The 18,392-nt window shown below is 37.6% G+C and overlaps 1 protein-coding gene across 2 annotated transcripts in view; it reads right to left on the minus strand.

The window, feature by feature from the left end:
* Positions 1-17,398, minus strand: part of LOC107993717 (GAS2-like protein pickled eggs) — a 50,275-nt gene extending 32,877 nt beyond the window's left edge. For both annotated transcript variants that reach the window (XM_028664759.2, XM_028664758.2), the window contains exons 1-3: positions 15,293-17,398; positions 15,042-15,228; positions 11-535 (exon numbers count right to left, since the gene is read on the minus strand). In XM_028664759.2, coding sequence (XP_028520560.2) covers positions 11-535; positions 15,042-15,228; positions 15,293-15,297 — 717 coding nt within the window. In that variant the 5' untranslated portion in view covers positions 15,298-17,398. The remainder of the gene's footprint in view (positions 1-10; positions 536-15,041; positions 15,229-15,292) is intronic.
* Positions 17,399-18,392: the final 994 nt, after the last annotated feature.

Below are 18,392 nucleotides of genomic sequence, written 5' to 3' on the forward strand. Positions count from 1 at the left end.
AAAAACTCACCATCTCGTCCAAGCTCTTCAGATCGTTGGTGACGATCTGTGGCTGGGGTCCGTATATGAGGCACGGCTCCTCCTGCTGCATATCGGCGTACTCGTCGTCGCTCTCCTCGTTCCCGGAATTTCCATGGGCCCCGTTCGCCGCCTTATTCTCCGCCGCTATCTCCCTATCTATCTGCCTCTCCATCTGGACCAGCATCGGCGCCAGCATACCGAATTTCGCGCCCCGCCTCGCCACCTCCAGCAAACAGAGGATCACGTGTCGCTCGTTCTTGCGCATAATCAGGTCGTCGGTCTCGAATAACAGGCACTCGATGATACCCAAGCTGTTGCGGCACCAACCGATGAAGTTGGACACGTTGTCACGGGCGAAGAAGGTGCCGGCCTTCGCGTTCGGCAAGAAGGCCACGTCGCTCAGCTGGCTCATCGGCACAGCCAGAGACGAGGTCATCGATCGTGTCATCGAGATCTTGCGCGCCTGACGCCGCGCCACGTATTCCGCCGCCGACTTGCGTACGTTGTTCGCGTGCTGGGAACACACAACAAGATCCAATTTTTACATCGTGTCTCTTCATATTCGTTCCAGTTTTAACTACTGGGGCAAGTTGTTTACTTATTATTATTATTATTATCGTTTCAATTATGTAAAATAGATATTTAGATGGAAATTTAGTGGTAATTTGAATAGAAGTGTGCGAATTAAATTTTCCAAAGTTCGATGTTTATGTTTATTTAAGTTATTTAATTAACATAGGAGTTTCGAAACTATTTCTTCAATCCTTGATCAAACATCGCCCGATAGAATTGCATGCGATTCTAAAAATATTAGTTTCGTCCTCGATTTTATAGTCAGTTGCAGAATAGTAAATAGTGCGATTCACTACTTTCCTTCCTACCAAATTTCTCACACGTTCGAAATTCTAATTTAAGAACACTCAAGTGTCTTCAATCCTTGTTCAAACATTTACATTCCCCGATATAATTCGATGCGATTCTAAAAATACTAGTTTCGTCCTAGATTATATTGTCGGTTGCAGAATAGTAAACGATGCGATTCGAAACTCTATTTCTTCAACCCTCGTTCGAATATTTATATCCCCAACGATTCTAAGAATATTAGTTTCGTCCTCGATTTTATAGTCAGTTGCAGAATAGTAAATGGTGCGATTCACTACTTTCCTTTCTACCGAATTTCTCACACGTTCCAAACTCTATTTCTTCAACCCTTGCTCGAACATTTATATCCCCAACGATTCTAAAAATATTAATTTCGTCCTCGATTTTATAGTGAGTTGCAGGATAGTAAACCGTGCGATTCGAAATTCTATTTCTTCAACCCTTGCTCGAACATTTATATCCCCAACGATTCTAAAAATATTAGTTTTTTTCCTTGATTTTATAGTTAGTTGCAGAATAGTAAATGATGTGATTCACTATTTTTTTTCCTTCCAAATTTCTCACACGTTCGAAACTCTATTTCTTCAACCCTTGCTCAAACATTTATATCCCCAACGATTCTAAAAATATTAGTTTCGTTCTCGATTTTATAGTGAGTCGCAGGATAGTAAACCGTGCGATTCGAAACTTTATTTCTTCAACCCTCGTTCAAGCATTTATATCCCCAACGATTCCAAAAATATTAGTTTTTTCCTCGATTTTATAGTGAGTTGCAGGATAGTAAACGATGCGGTTCGAAACTCTATTTCTTCAACCCTTGCTCGAACATTTATATCCCCAACGATTATATTAGTTTTTTCCTTGATTTTATAGTCAGTTGCAGAATAATAAACGATGCGATTCGAAGCTCTATTTCTTCAACCCTCGTTCAAGGATTTATATCCCCAACGATTCCAAAAATATTAGTTTCTTCCTCGATTTTATAGTGAGTTGCAGGATAGTAAACCGTGCGATTCGCATTGCTACTTTCCTTGCGAACGAATCGCGCAATCGGTACGGCTGACATTCACCGTTACGGCCGATCCATTCGCCGATTAAGGAGTCGTAGCGTACACCGCCGATATCATCTTAACACCCATGATACTAATTGTTCCATTAATAACATTGCACGCCTCCCTTCCCCTCCGATCGAACATTCACGCGAGCGATAAGCCGCCAACTTTTCTATACATAAAGTAGCGTACGCGCGCGCTTTCATCATTGACTTAGAGAGCTGCTTAAGTAACCGATAATTGGATATCGAGACGATGTAAATGAGCTTGGAGTAACGCTACGCCATCCGACTACGCCCTACGTCTAATAACAGGTTTTACAAGCGTTCGATCTATCGCTCGATATCGAATCGAGGGGACCCTTCAACTTTTCTTCATCGATTAGTCGGAAAATAATTATCGCGCTACACGATTTTGGGGTAATACGAGTCCAAGAGAATAATTTTTCTAAAAGAGAATTTTAATTCGTAATTTATTATTTACGCATAATAAAGTAATTGATAAAAAAAGTGAGTATCGCAATTCATATCGTTTAACATTTTCGCGAATAAAAGAATTGGATAATGAAAGCTTGGTTCTTGATGTATATATATCAATGGATGGATAAATAAGGATGGCCATTGTTTCTGAACGAATGAATGGAAGATTTTGAGATGTAATTTTTTTTTATAAAATACGATCGACGATAAAAATTGAATAAATAAACTAAGAATCGATCGATGCTCGAAATCTGAGTATAATTGCATCGTTTCGATTGAGTTTTTAAAAAAGTACAATAAATAGGAGTAAATTATTTGAAAAATCGATATACATATTTCATATATTATATCTCGAATAGTTAAAGCACGACTCGAACGAAAGACTCATATTATCAAACTAAATATAATTCGTTTCGTTAAAAAAGAATAAAAAAGAAGAATACATCAAATAATCAATATTATTTGAAATTTTTATCAATTTTAAGTTCAATTTCATATTTATTCCGAATTTGAAACTTGTATCTATACGATCTCACGCAGCAGCAGCGGAAAACTCTCGATATTTGATATTCCTCTTTGAATTTGAATATAAGAGGAAAGAGAAAGAAATCGGTATAAATTAATTATTCCTATCTCGTGAAATTTTTATTATTCCTCGTGTTTCCTTTCTTTCTTTCCCTTCCTTTTCTTTCCTCGTTTCCTTTATCCATTCGGCTGATCACGATGCTCGCGAGGTCAATGTTACGCGGATTAATGTGTCTTCTCATCTCACTTTCACCGTACTACATACTCGCTCTTCGTTGATTAACCTTAAACTACGAAACTGTACTCGAGTTTTACCCGTATAATTACACTCTACTTGCGTCTTATCCTTCGTAAAATCAATCAATTAATCCCTTTTTAAACTTTCATTCCGGTCGGTTGGCAAATCGAATCGTTTCGAAATCGTTTAGAAAGAAAAATTTATTTCGACCGTTTAAAATAACGATTAAAAATGATTCGATAAATGGTGGAGCGCGTTGGAACGAAGATTGAATTTCTAAGCACGAAGAAACGATCTACGAAGCCGTTGATTATGCAATTGGAGCATTTCAAAACTCAATTATACAGAAGCGGCCGTTTTCTATTGAACGAACTTCTTGTACGATTCATGCCGCGTATCTGCCAGCGTCGCTACACTGTTAATCCGACTACAGCCGGCTTGATAAAGCAGTTAAAGAGGTCAGCTGGTAGACGCTGATCGATTGTTCCGTAATTCTTCATTTCCTGTCTCGATACGCTACCATGAATTTCAATAATCCCCGACGGGGGCATAGTACCGAACCACGCTAATACTTTTCCCTTCCGACTAATTTAACCATTTCTTTGTTTTCTTCTTCGCTCCATCCGCAATTTCGATTTCTCCTTTTACTTTTTTAAGAAAAGTATCGAAAAATATCCTTTTCTCCGTTTTCTACTGTTTTCTCTGAATTTTTGTTGCAATTTTTTTTGAAAAGTTAAACGAGTTTTCGAAAATTTGAAACTTGAACTAAAGCGTTTAGAGTTTAAAATTAAATAAATAATAATTATTTTTATAAGTAAATTCGATTAAGATTATTCTCGTAGCTAAAAATTAGTAAAGAAGAAGTAGAAAATTTTTTTGTAGCTTTATTATTATTATTTCTTGGATCGAAACCATGTCAAACGAGATTCCGAACGCGCCTTTATTATTATCGAAAGTTAAACATTTGCTGGAAATGCGAGAGAAACGGTTTCAAATCTGAAATTGGAATAGGACATAACTGTTCCTGGAATTAATTTCCGTCGTAAACGGCAAATTTCCGAAATCAACGATGTACCGTCGATCGATAACCCGTTCCCTACACCCAAATCGAAAGCAACTAGAAACTTTCAAAAATCAATTTAAATTTTGTATCACCTTCGTCGATATTCAAATTACGAAATAAGAACACGCAATATGTGAAACTTGTGTACTTAATCAAAAATCCCACGTAATGATTTCGTGGTGGAGAATGTCAATATTATATAAATTTATACCGTATATACTTTTCCACTAATGTTCAATCCAGAAATAATTACATTATTCCAAAAATACACATATATATATCCCAAAAGGATAAAAAATTATAACACACGCGTCTCCATTCGAAAGCTCAAACTAATTATTTGTAACATAACCTCTTATTGTCTTCTCGATATACCTAAATCACGAATTTCAATTGTATCAGTTCCTTTACACGATCACCTCATACTTGGATATCAATATATCATAAATACTTACATACCGCAATATTGGTGGAATTTAAGAATTAACCTCATCATCCGCAATTGTCGTATCGAAGAATTTTTAATCGAGTGTTAACATTAATACGGAGCGTGACAAAAAGGATCGCGCCCACTCTCGTCGAGTTGGGTGGATTTCCAGCCGAGAAGGCGAGGAGACGGTTGGTTAGGCCGTTGACACGTTCGCCTAATCTCTATATTATCCCCGGGGAGGTATCTGGCCGGGACAACCGACCGGATGCTATTAGATAGAATTTTTACGACTGTTGGCTCCAACCGCTCGCATACCATCGCCTTATGGGTATCACGTGCACGATCGAGCCCTTCCAACCGCCCCAAATCCTCGTCTCTCGTAACGATTAATTCGTTTATCGAGGAAATTGCGCGAGATTCTCGCGTTTCTTTCGTTCGAATAATCGGGGAATTACAATTATAACATGTTGTTAAATTATACATGTTTGAGGTAGATCATTACGAGAAAGGAGGAAAACGTCGAATATCGCATTTTAAATTTTCGATAATGAAATAATTTTAAAAATATATCTGAATCGATGAAATCTTTAATATTTTCTACGCCTCGGGAATTTGTTGTACTTGGATATCGGGAGATAAGGAAAAAAGAGAACAATCTCTGTATTTATCATTATTACTTCAACACTAATAATATCCCAAATCATTGACTTAACCTAATTAATATCTAATATTTTTAAAACTTTAAAAATTCAATATTGATAAAAAAAATTCTATGATATCGATCTTATCTTATCATTATCTCTTCCAAGCTAAAAGTTTCAAATTACGAAATAAACCTAACCTTTACATCAAATCTCCGAAATCTCTTTAAATATATTCTCGAAACAATACTCGAATACTCGACTATCCGAATATATTTGAGAAGCCACCAACCACCAACTACCATCCAGCCACTAAGGAGCTGGCTAAACCGACTCTCCTAAAACCACCTCACCATAAACGTCCTCGAGTTGTACCAAGCCAAAGAGGGATTAAAAAAAAAAAAAAGATCAAATACATCAACGGCTCACGCCAAAGAGACTACCTCCGAAGTGGCAATTATATGCACAACACTCGAGGTAAAAAAAAACCCCGAAACTCGTTGAAATAAACTCGTGACTTTTAAGAGGTTTTTCACGAAATGAGAGTCACTGGGCCCGGTGGAGAGGAGAAGGAGGGAAGGGGACGAGAAAGGGGAGAGGAGAAACGCCTCGTATATGGTAATATGGCCGGCAGATGAGAGTTTGACGGCAGGATGTCACATTACCGTGCCCTCTGACCCCCCTACCCCCTCTTACTCTTACCCCCCTCCTTCGATACCGTTCGTGTCCCGGCATCTGTGCCGTCTGCGTGATCCAACGTGAGCAAACGCGCTTAATGAAAATGGCTGGTGCACATTCAACATCGTAAATTAGAGCGGAGTCCGGAGCGCGGGGGAGGGAGAAGAGCAACGCGTCGTTAACCGTAATACCGCGGAGAAAAGCGTGACGCGACGCGGTTTGTTTTGTTTTATTTATTTGTTTCGCTTCCTCTTTCGCCCCCTGCCGATCGTGGGATCTTCCGTTTAAATTTATCGTCATTTCTCTCTCTCCCTTTCTGTTCATTTTCTTTCTCCATTTTTGTTCTTCACGTGAGAATCGTGGAAATCGCGATTCGGAGGATTTCACGATATCTGTGTACGAACGGTAGAAGAACGGGGATTTGTTTTTTTGTAAAATGGAGAATATGTTGTGTAATGTATATTTAACGCAATCTTTAAAGTTTTTGGTGTTGTTTACACGAAGAAATTGTTCTATCTCTATATATTTTTTAATTTTAATTTCGGGATATTACGAATGAATTTGTTTATTACATTCGATTGTTATAACGAGTTAGAGGAAAAATATATCGTCGTATTTGCATAAAAATCCGCAGTTTATTAATGAGGCTGATCTCCTAAAGGCATTGGGAGAAAGAGAAATTTTTAATTTCAGAAGAGATCTCCTTCTCGTTTTCCCATTTTAATTTTTCCTCTTTTTTTCAAATTATTCTTTCCTATTTTCGGGGCAGAGTTTCCATGCAATTGCCCGGTCTTTTTTTTTTTTTTTCGTTTCTTCTACGAGAGTAGTTGTTCGAGAATATTTTGTTGTAACAATAAATTTTTTATTCAATTAACTTTCTGAAAACGGAATTTATTAGAAGATGATTTATAAAAACTTTTAAAACTTCTTGAACATTCGGGAAAAAATATTTTTCGAAAAATAATTTAACAGAAACCTTTAACCACAAATAATAATTATTAAAATTTTATCGAATTTAATCGATTAATAACAAATATTCGAATTTTAAATATATCTACAAAAAAAAAAAAGAAAAAGAAAGAAAGAAAAAATCATAAAAGTCATTGTCAATTTCAAACAAATTCCAAACCTGCCAGAGATAATAGATATATTAAAACTTTCACATTTCACGGTGTAATTTGTGGCTGACACAAGTGTCGTGAATCATCTTCCCGTTTTTTGTGTGTCACGGAAATCGAGGCGAAAAAACCTCTTGCGTTTGTCTTTCGTTCGGCGCACAATGGTTAATTTTAATTGGCAGTTTTTACACACGGAAAATGGAAAGCCGGAAAAGTATAGTTTCTACTAGAAGGACACGACGAAAAGGGGAAACACGCATTGCCCCATAAGAATAGAAAACATCCGCTTTTTAACTCGTTCTACCGTGCAAGGTAACCCGTGGTAGAAAACCGCCGACTACTCTTTCACGCTCGAAATCTATTCTTATTATACCACCAGGTTCGTTATCCGCGTTTTGGAGCGAATCTCGTCATCCATTTTTCCTTTCACTTTGATATCTTTGATTAGAAAGTGCGTAAAATTTTGACAAAAGCGTCGTTTAACCAATATTGTTCCCCGTAGAATTTGTACAATTTCAACGATATTCAAAAATATCACAAACGAGGGAGAACGACAATTTTCGATTCGAAAAATTTGTTAAATCGATAAAGAAAAATTAGAGACGTTCAACGTAGCAAATTTAATATATGTTAACTGTTAGACAGAAGTTTCGATTAAGCTAGAAATTTAAAAGTATTAGAAATTAGAGAAAATTAAATGTTTCAAATTTTAGAGAGTTTCAATTTATTAAAAATGTATTAAATCCTTTAAAAAAAAAAAGTTCTAAAACTTCTTCTTTATTTCGTGTAAAATGAATAAAAGACGTAGAAAGCATAGAGATGTCGAAAGAATCGTGCGATTGTTAATCGGCCAAATAACGAGAATTCTAAACAATTCCTAACAACGCGAGCATATACAATCTCGATCTGATTCATATCATGCCTGTTGCATCAATAAACGCATACACTTCATTCAACGATCCATTACAAATAACATTAACAATAAGAGAGTTTAACCTCTCGAATCAATCTTCATTATAAATCAAATTACTATTTCACTCCTTCTCTCTTATCACAAACAATCTTTCGCAAACTTTGATCATGGTCCTAAAACAAAATCCCACAAAAACGTGTCACGATGCGCTTATCTCGAATAAACATGTTGTCGTTAATTACACGGATCATTTTGCTCGGGCAATTGTGCGCTCAATTACTTAATAGGCAGCTGATGTCGATTACTACGCGACACACGGGCTGGGAAAACTGCCTTCGACCGGTCCAACACCGCAATACATTACAGGGAAATCAATACCGCCGGTAAATAGATATTTATGACGTGATTCGATCGACTCGTTCGATTCGTCTCGCCTCGCCTAACAATGGAGGAATGCAGAAAATGACACGCGAGCGCCTTGGCAAAAAATATTCGCGTTTGAATTAGGGATTAGGATCGTGGATTTCATTCCTGAGATTTGTATATTTGTAAGAAAAAAGGAAAAAAAAAATTCGTAATATCGATTTTAAAATTTGATTCATGAACTTATTAAATATTTCGATTAAACGATTACCGAGCTTTGTTGAGGTTAGGATCGTAGAAACATCGTTGATTGTTTGACCCTCGATGTTCAAGTCGTGCCATTAGATATAAGAGTTTGTAGTTTAGTCTAGTCCCAGTTTGTCCAACTTATTTATACAGAGTGTAATATTCGCGCAACATGTTTGAGCCTCGAAACATGTTTGGTCGAATCAAACATCTGAAAGTTGATGTGCAAAAAAATTTCAATGGAGATCCATTTATTGATTCGAACGAAACTCTGTCCGGATATTTGTCCATCTAAATTCGGTAGTTTGAATTTATCAATTAAGACGGACGAAACAACGATTGTTTAATAAAAATAATTCGCAAGTTTCCATAGTCGACTGTTTGAGAATACAAGAAGCGGTTTCTATTCGAGGGAAATTCTCAGCCCCGTTTCGCTTTCGTGCAATGAATGCAACGGCCACTTTACGCCGAATGAAGCGCACTTTCCATCGGCTAAATCCTTCCCGACGAGGCAGAGAATCGTTTCAAACGGCATTGTGACGGGACGACGCCCGTGTCACAGCGTTTTCGCCGACAATTTGTCTTTTAAATCTCGAGATAACACGGCTTTAGGCTTCTACGATCGATCATCGACAACAGTTCAATTTGAGAGCCGAATTGTCGAGCGAAGGAAAAGATAATCGAGAAAATTGAATCGAAAGGAGAAACGTGAAAATTCGAAATTTTTTATTATTTTGAACTATAAAATTGTTGAGATACTCTTATTACACATTTCCTTATTTACCATATAAGCGATAGTTTAGCCAAACGTTCAGTTTTCTGCGATAAAAATGAAAATTTTTGGAAAGGAAAAAACAATAAAAGTTGTCCAAAAAATCATGCGTTCGTAAATAGAAAGATTGGATTCAATTTGTTATATTATTGAGTCGAAGTAGATGTTGATCGATCGCAAAAAGTTACACGGTAATATAGCTGCCGTAGATCACGGTGATTAATCTTAATTATCGAAGCATAACGAAGATTGGTAATAAACAACTGTTGAAAGATCAAACGATATGTCTGTCGGCCAATTGCTTTTCATATTAATTACAATTTCTCTTTCCACGTGTAAATAGTTCTTCTAATTTAACTTGTGATATCATTACATCACAAGCAACGTACGTGTTAAGATCTGTAAAGCTTTTATTTTTATCGACAAAAATGTACCAAGTACATTTTATCAAACTGTTCTATCATTTTTGCAACAAACTTTTTACCTTCGAAAATAAGATTAAAAAGAGAAAAAACGAGAAAGAATCAAAATTATGTTTGCACCAGAGCCACCCTTTGCGAGGGAGGAAATCGTGGTGAAACGATTTGTTGTTGGCTGGTCTAGTCCAACATTTTCTTTCTTTTCTTTCTTTCTCTTCCTTTTTTCGAGTGTACCGAAAATAAACAGACAGTCGTCCTTCCATCCGGCCTTTTTTTCATCTAAATATACCAATTCCTCCCCCAAGTTCGAAAGGCGCAGTGGATAGGGTTGTAGGGAAAAACAACCGACGAAAATAGAACTGTGGGCAATGGAGCACAACTGTCTAGGAACTTTGAGAATTTGCATATATTTACTTCTTTCGATCTTATAATTCACCAGGATAATAATACGTGGTCTCTTTCGTTTTGCTTCGGAATCGTTGATGCATTAGAATATCTCTCAAACTTTATTTTCTTCGAGCAGAAGAAACAAGAAAGTACGAGTATTATTTCCTTAAATTGATCAATATTCGTAAGTCCATAATCTTAATAACGTCTCCAATTAAGGGGAATTAAATAAAAAGTGAACAAATTATTAATAAAAATCGTTATATATGAAATATCATTTCCGAATAATTGCGTTCGAAGTAAAACAAAGCTGAGATCAATAATATCGTTCATAAATTATGCAAATGTACCCAGCACCATTAATTTATGATATCTTTATAACCCGTATCGAACACATATCTAACCTGTACACGTATGCGTAACACATACGTGTTAACGAGCCCGATAAATTATTCAAAGGGTTGATAGGAACTGAAAGAATAATCCACCGATTAGATTCGACCTCGATGGACGGAGAGAAAAAAAGGGGGGGGGGGAGAAAAATGCATGGCCTTCCGAAAAGGATAATAAGCCAGGCAAGGACGGCCGGCTGAATGTCCTCTTATATGTAAATGTATGTAAAATGGCGTAGATACAGCGCGCGGAAAACAAGATATCCTGGGCCAGATAGGGAAATACACGTGTCAGAATGCGAGTCGCGAACGATCCTTATTACGCGATTCTCGTGACAGTTTCGTGCTATATGGAATTTCTCATTTCAGGTTTTTTTCCATTTCGAACGACGTGGATTAAATGGTTTTAAGAGTAAGAAGATCGTGGAACGATTCTCGTTTCATCTTTTACTTTTCTTGAAGATGAAAATATGTTTTAATTTCGGTTGCGAATATTTTTAAATAGTTAAATAGATAAACAAAATAATATGATTTCTATAAAATTTTGGATTATTTATGTTCCTGGTTCGTTCAATTGTGATCTCGAGTGCATAATTTTATCAAACAGAAGTTAAGATTTTGAATTAAAAAAATAATTAAAGATTACAAGATAATCTTCCAGGTAATAGAATTCTTAAATTGTAGAATTCTAGAATAACTAATTATCACGAGGCTTTTTTTACAATAATTTATATATCTTAAACGTGTATCTCATAATTCAAGGCACTAATTGGAAAGATTTTAATTTACGATTCTTAATTGCAAAGTTGTAGCACGATAATTTACGATCCTGAGCGAAAGGTCTTAATATAATCTGCAATCCTTAACTACGATTTTCTACAATAATTAACAATTCTAATCGAGAGGATTTTTTTTCAATAATTCGATCGATCCCCAAAAACCACGAATCATCTCTCAATTTTCGAAATCACCAAATTGCCTAAAATTTCTGTCTTTTGTCAATCGAAAAAAAAAAAAAAGAAAAAGAGACTTAAAAAAAAAGTTACTTTCTCAGCAAGCAAATTTTTGTCGAAACGTTCCAATTAAAGATTCGGAAGAGATTGGTCGAGAAGACAGCTGTCCAGAAAACCGAGGACCCCCTCCGATTATCCTCTAAACGTGACACAATTAATTTGCATGATTCGCGCTTCGATCGAGTAAGGACAAGCATCGTTTAATCCCAATTACGGTTCGAGTTTCTTCCATTCCGCTAATTGGTAAAAAATCATCTTCGTCCAGGAAAGCGATTCTTGGAAGTTGAAAAAGGGGGACACGCGCGTTTACGCGAGTCGAGACCTCGATGGAGCAGCCGTAAATTCTAATTCACCTCGAAATAAGGGACAAGGAAAGCAGATGTACGCAATTACGCTTGATTAATCCAATGGACGAGGCTTTTTGTATCGAATTTTAGTGGAATAGCATCCAATTTCATCGAGAGGTGTGATCAAAAATTCAACGATGAATTCTAAAAAATATTACAAACATTACAAATTCTAATTTATAACGCGTAATCCCACGGTGCCAAAAGTGTACAGTCACGCCGTATCTTGATATAAAAATTTAAAAATACGCGTATCCAATTTTTCCAAAATCCCAACTCGGAATGGAATCGATTGGAGATCGAAATCCAGACACGCAACACCCACAAACACCTCCTCTGCGCGAGCCACACATCAGCCTAACCCTGGCTGACAAGCAATATCGTGTCGTGAGTCGTTATTAGCGGTGGTCGTCGTTATAAATTTATGCCAGAGAAATATTTAGAGTAGGCAGCCGCGATAAAGGAGCGGAAGGGAGGCCCCCATCGCGCCTCTCTTCGTTCGGCCCCAAGTAGAATTTCCAATCCTGAGGCCTGTTCGCCACCTTCTGCGACTTCCACGTCGACTTTACGAGCCGTGACGAGAGCGCAAGGTAGAAAAAGGTGCACCAACGACAACAAGTCTGAATATAGAATTTTCTCTATGAGCCATTTTTTTGTAACAATCGATGGAACGATTTCGAGCGTGTTGAATCTAGTTTGTTTGTGGATCGAAGATGACGAAAAGAGAAGAAGGAAAGCGATTGATAGATTATATATTAATGAAAAGAAGAGTCGCGAGACCAACGATCGACGGTAAGTTAGATGGAAAAGGTCAAGAATTGTTCGAAGAAAAAACGATGGGGACAAATTATATAATCTTTCGTCCCACCAGAGAAAAGTATCCCCCAAAGAAAAGTAAATCAAACCGGTGCAGCGTATAAATTTTGCTTTCTATCGAGTAATCGAAAGCCCACGCGACCGACTCGGAGCGTGAATGGAGGCCGATTATTCGATTCGAGCCAAAAGTCGATTTTACGCGGCGTGGCTGTGACAGTTTTGCGGGGAATCGAGTCCACGCTCCTCGTAGATCAGTGAAAGTCGAACTCGGTTTTGCACCACGCCGCGTCCAACGCTGCTCTATCGTTGGCGTGCGATCGTACGACGGAGATACGACAGCGGAATTTAGTTGTCACAGTTTTGGTCGACACCTTGCTCCTCGAATAATCGATTAATTTCAAGCGAGGATGCCTCAATTTTACATCGAATCTCGGTAATTTGAATATTTCCAGGGGAAGGGTTATCGAGATTTCGATCAGAGAGGTGTAAATGGAAATTGGAGAATGCATGAGAGATATGTTACAATTTTAGGAGGTGTAAAATAAAAGGGGTAACGCGATAGATGAAACGACACACAAGTAATCGTGTGAATATAAATAAGAAAAATTGTTCAGCGAGCGATGACTGTATATAAATTCGAAGGGAAGATGGAAAAAGTTTGATTATACGATCGTGGCTTCTTTTTAACTATCCCGCCAGTAAAAATATTTCACGCTCCTTCACTATCCACACTATCCTTGATCCGAGTAATTCAAAGCCTATCGAATCCATTCATCTTAAACACACCCTGTAGCAAACAGCTCCCGTAATGGAAAAGATCGAAAAGCTGACACGATCCGTTCCAAAGATACGCAACGACTTCGTATCGATCGTTGGTCAACATTTTGGCGACACGGTTTGCACGCGTCCAGTCGAACCAGTCTCCTGCCTATAAACAGAGCCGAGTTACGCGACCACTTATTTTCACTCCATGCAAATTCCCTTCGTTTATCTAGATAGTAAATTCCGCGAAATTTATCGCGGATTCTTCGACCCCTTCCTTTCGTACAGCGCGTAACTCGAGAGTAAACTGCATATAACACGCGTGTGTGTGTATATTCCAGTTCCAGACGGCCGCCATTTTTCTCGGTTTTCGCGGCTCTTTCGATCCGACTAATGATCGCCTCCACTCGACATTCCCGACTCGACTCGCCTCGCCTCGCCTGGCGCTTTATCGACGAAACCACGGCAAAGGAGAACCCGTTTCGAAACGACGAGTGGGCCCTGATTATTTCGCGCGAGGGGAATTCGGCGGAAAAATTAGCAAGGCTTTTATTTTACGCGACGCAACCTTGATCGTTTCAGAATCGTATTTCTGCCCGACATTTGGAGGGGAGGGTACGAAATCCGGATTTTCCCGTTGTAACGGAAGGTTGGAGGGGAGAAAAAAGGGGGAAACAGGGCACGCGAGGAGCTCTTCTGTCTCTTTCTTTCGCGTCACACGCGCCGACTCGATTCGTGATTCAAGCGGCGTCGAGGCAACAGCTTCCGGTGGACGTCACACGCATCCTTCTTCCTCCGTTTCACGACCGAGGCCGAGGAACGTGCCTTCTATGCGTTTCCATTTAACGCTTCAACACTGTTGCTGTGACCATGTTTCTCTATACGTCGCCTCTGTACAGTTGTCGCATGCGTCGTTTTAACGTTACTCACGAGCAGAATTTTCAAGAAGTTTCTGGGAACCGTCGGGTCAACGTCAAGTCTTCCATTCCATTCGAACCTTCCCTTTTTTAAATAATACGAATTTTTTGAAATATCTTCGTCATATCAACGTTATCGCGTGCTTCGATTGAAAATTTCCAAAAGCATCTTCGAATGTCTCTCCTCTGTTCTGCTTCCTCGAGCTTAAATAATCTACGAGCTTAATGGTCGGAAATATCGGTAGAATTGAATTACGAGTAGAATTCCTCTTGACAAGACCCCTCAGCACGATTTTTAAAACCAGTTCCTTCGATTTTTCAAACCTACTTTCGATTTTTTAATCTCACACGCGGCCGGATTGTAATAATAGGAGAAATACATATTATCGAAAGAAAAAGAAAGGCGTTAGAAAAATCGAAATTAGAAATGCCAGAGTCGAGAAGGGAAAATATTTTTAATGGATTGGAAATATTTTCCCCAAATTCTATTTAAACGGAAGGGAGACGTTTAAGTTAATGGTGGTTTATGCTTCTGGGAGATATATAAATCGTTCCACGGCCACTTACTTTGCAGAGGGCGACGCCGGTGTCCAGCCTGTCCATAAAATTGTCAACGTTGATTCTCAACTCCGGATACAGCGCGTTCAACCACTCGGCCAGATCCTCTTTCATCGCGATCAGATACTCCTCCGAGGACTTGAAAGGCCTGTAAGACCTCGCTTCCAGAAGCACCGACATATTGCCTCCGCGATACCTGAAACATCCGTCGATCGCACTTTGAGTTCACGGAATATCTCTACATTTGCGCCAATACTTACTTCATTTATCTCCTTCGAAGCGGGATAAAGTTCGTTTCGCGACTTATTCTGCGAAATTTATTTACAAACGCGCGTTTGAAAGAGGATTTAAAGTTATTCACCGATTATTTGCAAATCATTCCCTTCTTATTCGCGACAATCGTTCGAAAAGAGAGGAATTGATTTAGAAATACGTTCGAGTTCGCCAACATATTATTGGACACTAACGTCAACAAAGATATTGCTTCATAGACACGAATGTAATACAAATTTACTGTATCCATTTAGCGGTGTTTATTCTTACGACGTGGCGAGGTTCGAAAAGAATATTTAGATGTACGACGATCCTATGATTATCCGATCGATGTGAATTGTGCAACGAATGGAAAATATATCGAGTGTTTGTCGTAGAGAAAAAAAGGGAAATTTATCGTTACAATTCATGGAATAATTTTTATCGATCGTTATAGATTATCTTGTTTTAACAATCTCGTATCACTTTTAAAGTATCGTGTATTTATACGACATAAAATGTGTCGCGAGCAAACTCATTCGTGATTTTATATCAAACAATTTATTACTTTCTTCCTTCCTCGCGTTTAAAATCTCTCTTTCTAACACTCTATGTATTAATGTTCTGCTTAATTAGGCGAAAGGGTTGTAATAAAATATTTAAAATAATACATACTCGTCTATTTATTTATATATATATATATATATCGAAACTGGAAATGGATCGAGTACGAACGTTTAATTCAGTTCGATTTTATTTATAGATTGGTTTATGAATTCGAGTGGGTCGTGACTGATTGAATACAAACGGTTATGGACTTTGCGGTTTAGCATACAGCTAACTAACATGGTAAGAATTTAATATCCTTTTATCGACCGTGAAATTCGTGGTAGAAATTAGTTTAAGTATCGTTTCGCCAAATTTATCACATAATATAATTCTCTCTTATTGATAAATTTGACAATTCTACAACGTGACACACACAATTATCTTTTAGAAAGAATTATTAAGATCATTTTTTAAAGAGATCTTTTGTGATCTATCGCTCGCCAAATCAATCTTTCCGGTTGAGTCATTCTCAGAGATCGCTTATTATTAACTTAAAAAAAATCTGAATATTTAAGTAACTTGATTATTCGATCCTTTTACAACGCGATTCATTCGTTCCCCTTTGTATCGAAATCGAGACCAATACAAAACTAATAGAAATCCGAGGAATGTCGACGATGCGATAACAATGCAAAACAATGCAATGAAAACATTCGTACTACGACTGTTTATTAAAATATTCGATTACACTTGCACCGACAGAAACACACGCAGAAAGAAATACGTGGAAAATCTTTTCTCACTTTTCTTGGAAAATCCGCCATAAATTTGCACCACTTTTGCGATCGAAACTGTATTAAAGACCATCCTGTTGCACAAAACACGAATTTTTATTTTGAATTTAAAAAATTACCTGAGTATAATTCCACTTTTCGCAAGGAATCGTACGAATGAAGATAGAAAAAACGAATTAGCGAATAATTCAAACGACTCGTCTTGCTCGAACGACCCGTCTTCCTCGAACGACCAAGAGAAACTGACACCTTCGAAAAGTGTACAAACCGATTAGTTTTCCTAAAACGTCCAATCAACACGCTTTCGAAATACCGTAAAAATCCTTTTTGATTTCGGTATTCGTTACCTGGGGGTTGAATAGCTTTACGAGCTTTTCCAACTGACCTAACCATTCTTAAGATTTCTTATCAACCTTTCACAGAAAAATTTTACGACTGGTTAAGTACAAAGTAAAATGGAACAATGGTAAAATTTGTTTCCTTTTCCATGATTATTAACACCCGGAATAATTCGTTTTGCAAGTCGTTGGCCAAGTCACCGATTGTGATTCAGAAGATATATTGTTATACAAATACTATTAGTAATACAATAATACAGTAATTGAGAGAAATTGTGACAAAACCGGATTAAACCTGAATCATTTACTTTTTCGTGAAAAATTCTTCGACTCGACGATGCGAGAGGAAATAACGATTCCGTTACTTCGAAGAAACGAACGATTTAGAACTGGATATTTCTTATTATTGTGGAGAGAGGAATCGAATACAAACAATTCAATTTCATAAGAAACCTGCGATGAATTCAAAAACTTTGTTGCGCCAAGTACACAATTTTGTCAAAACCCAGAATACCTGTTTATTAATCCCATCCAAAGGAAGAATAGAAGCTAATTTTCAACCAGGATCCAAAATGTCATTTTCCCAAAGCGATTCAATAGGTGTAAGTGATTCGACAACAGGTACGGAGCAATAAAATTTCATGGGATTTGCGAAACAATAGTCGCCTCGTTGTCCTCGTCGACCGTACAACGTTCTAACCCCTTCCTACGGGAATATACCGGTTTAACCGCCCCACAGAAACGTCTACCGTCGCACAATGTATCCGAGAACCCGTGCCATATCGCGCTCGATGCACCCCTCCCTGCCTATCCTTGTAAATCGCTCTCACAAAACGATGATTCTCCATCGAATGGACTCTCTGACGCGTCCCTCCCGATTATGAGGCCAGGGGATTTCTATTTGCTTTACACGTTAACGAAACAGGATAGGATTCTTTTTTCCCTCTCGTAGATTTAGGCTCCAATTTCGTTGGGTATTTGATCGATGGTGTTTGTACGTTGGATGGAGTTTGATATGTATGTGTATATATAAGTGTGCGAGTTATCTTTTTTCGTTGAGCGATAGACGCGTCCTTTCAATTTATTTGTAACTGTTTTCCTATCTTTTTTGAATCCATTTCGTGGCTTTTCTCTCGATTTGGGAGTGGAATTTTTTGGAGCGAATTTTGCGCAGATTCGAAAGAAGTAAAAGAATTATCGATGATATAAATTTAAATAGAGAAATTTTATTTATTTTAAATTAGATTAGTAGATTTACGTTTTTGTCAATATATTAGATATATTATTCGAATTCTAGTTCTCATAGGTTTTCAAGCGATCTGAATTCTAGCAATTTACAGCCCGGTTTTATTGATTTTTAATCTTAATAATAGAAACGAATATCGTAAGATCGCAATGATATTATTTTATAATTCAATAGGTTAACA

The sequence above is a fragment of the Apis cerana genome, linkage group LG7 (assembly GCF_029169275.1).
Source record: "Apis cerana isolate GH-2021 linkage group LG7, AcerK_1.0, whole genome shotgun sequence".
In the NCBI taxonomy this organism is placed as follows: domain Eukaryota; kingdom Metazoa; phylum Arthropoda; class Insecta; order Hymenoptera; family Apidae; genus Apis; species Apis cerana.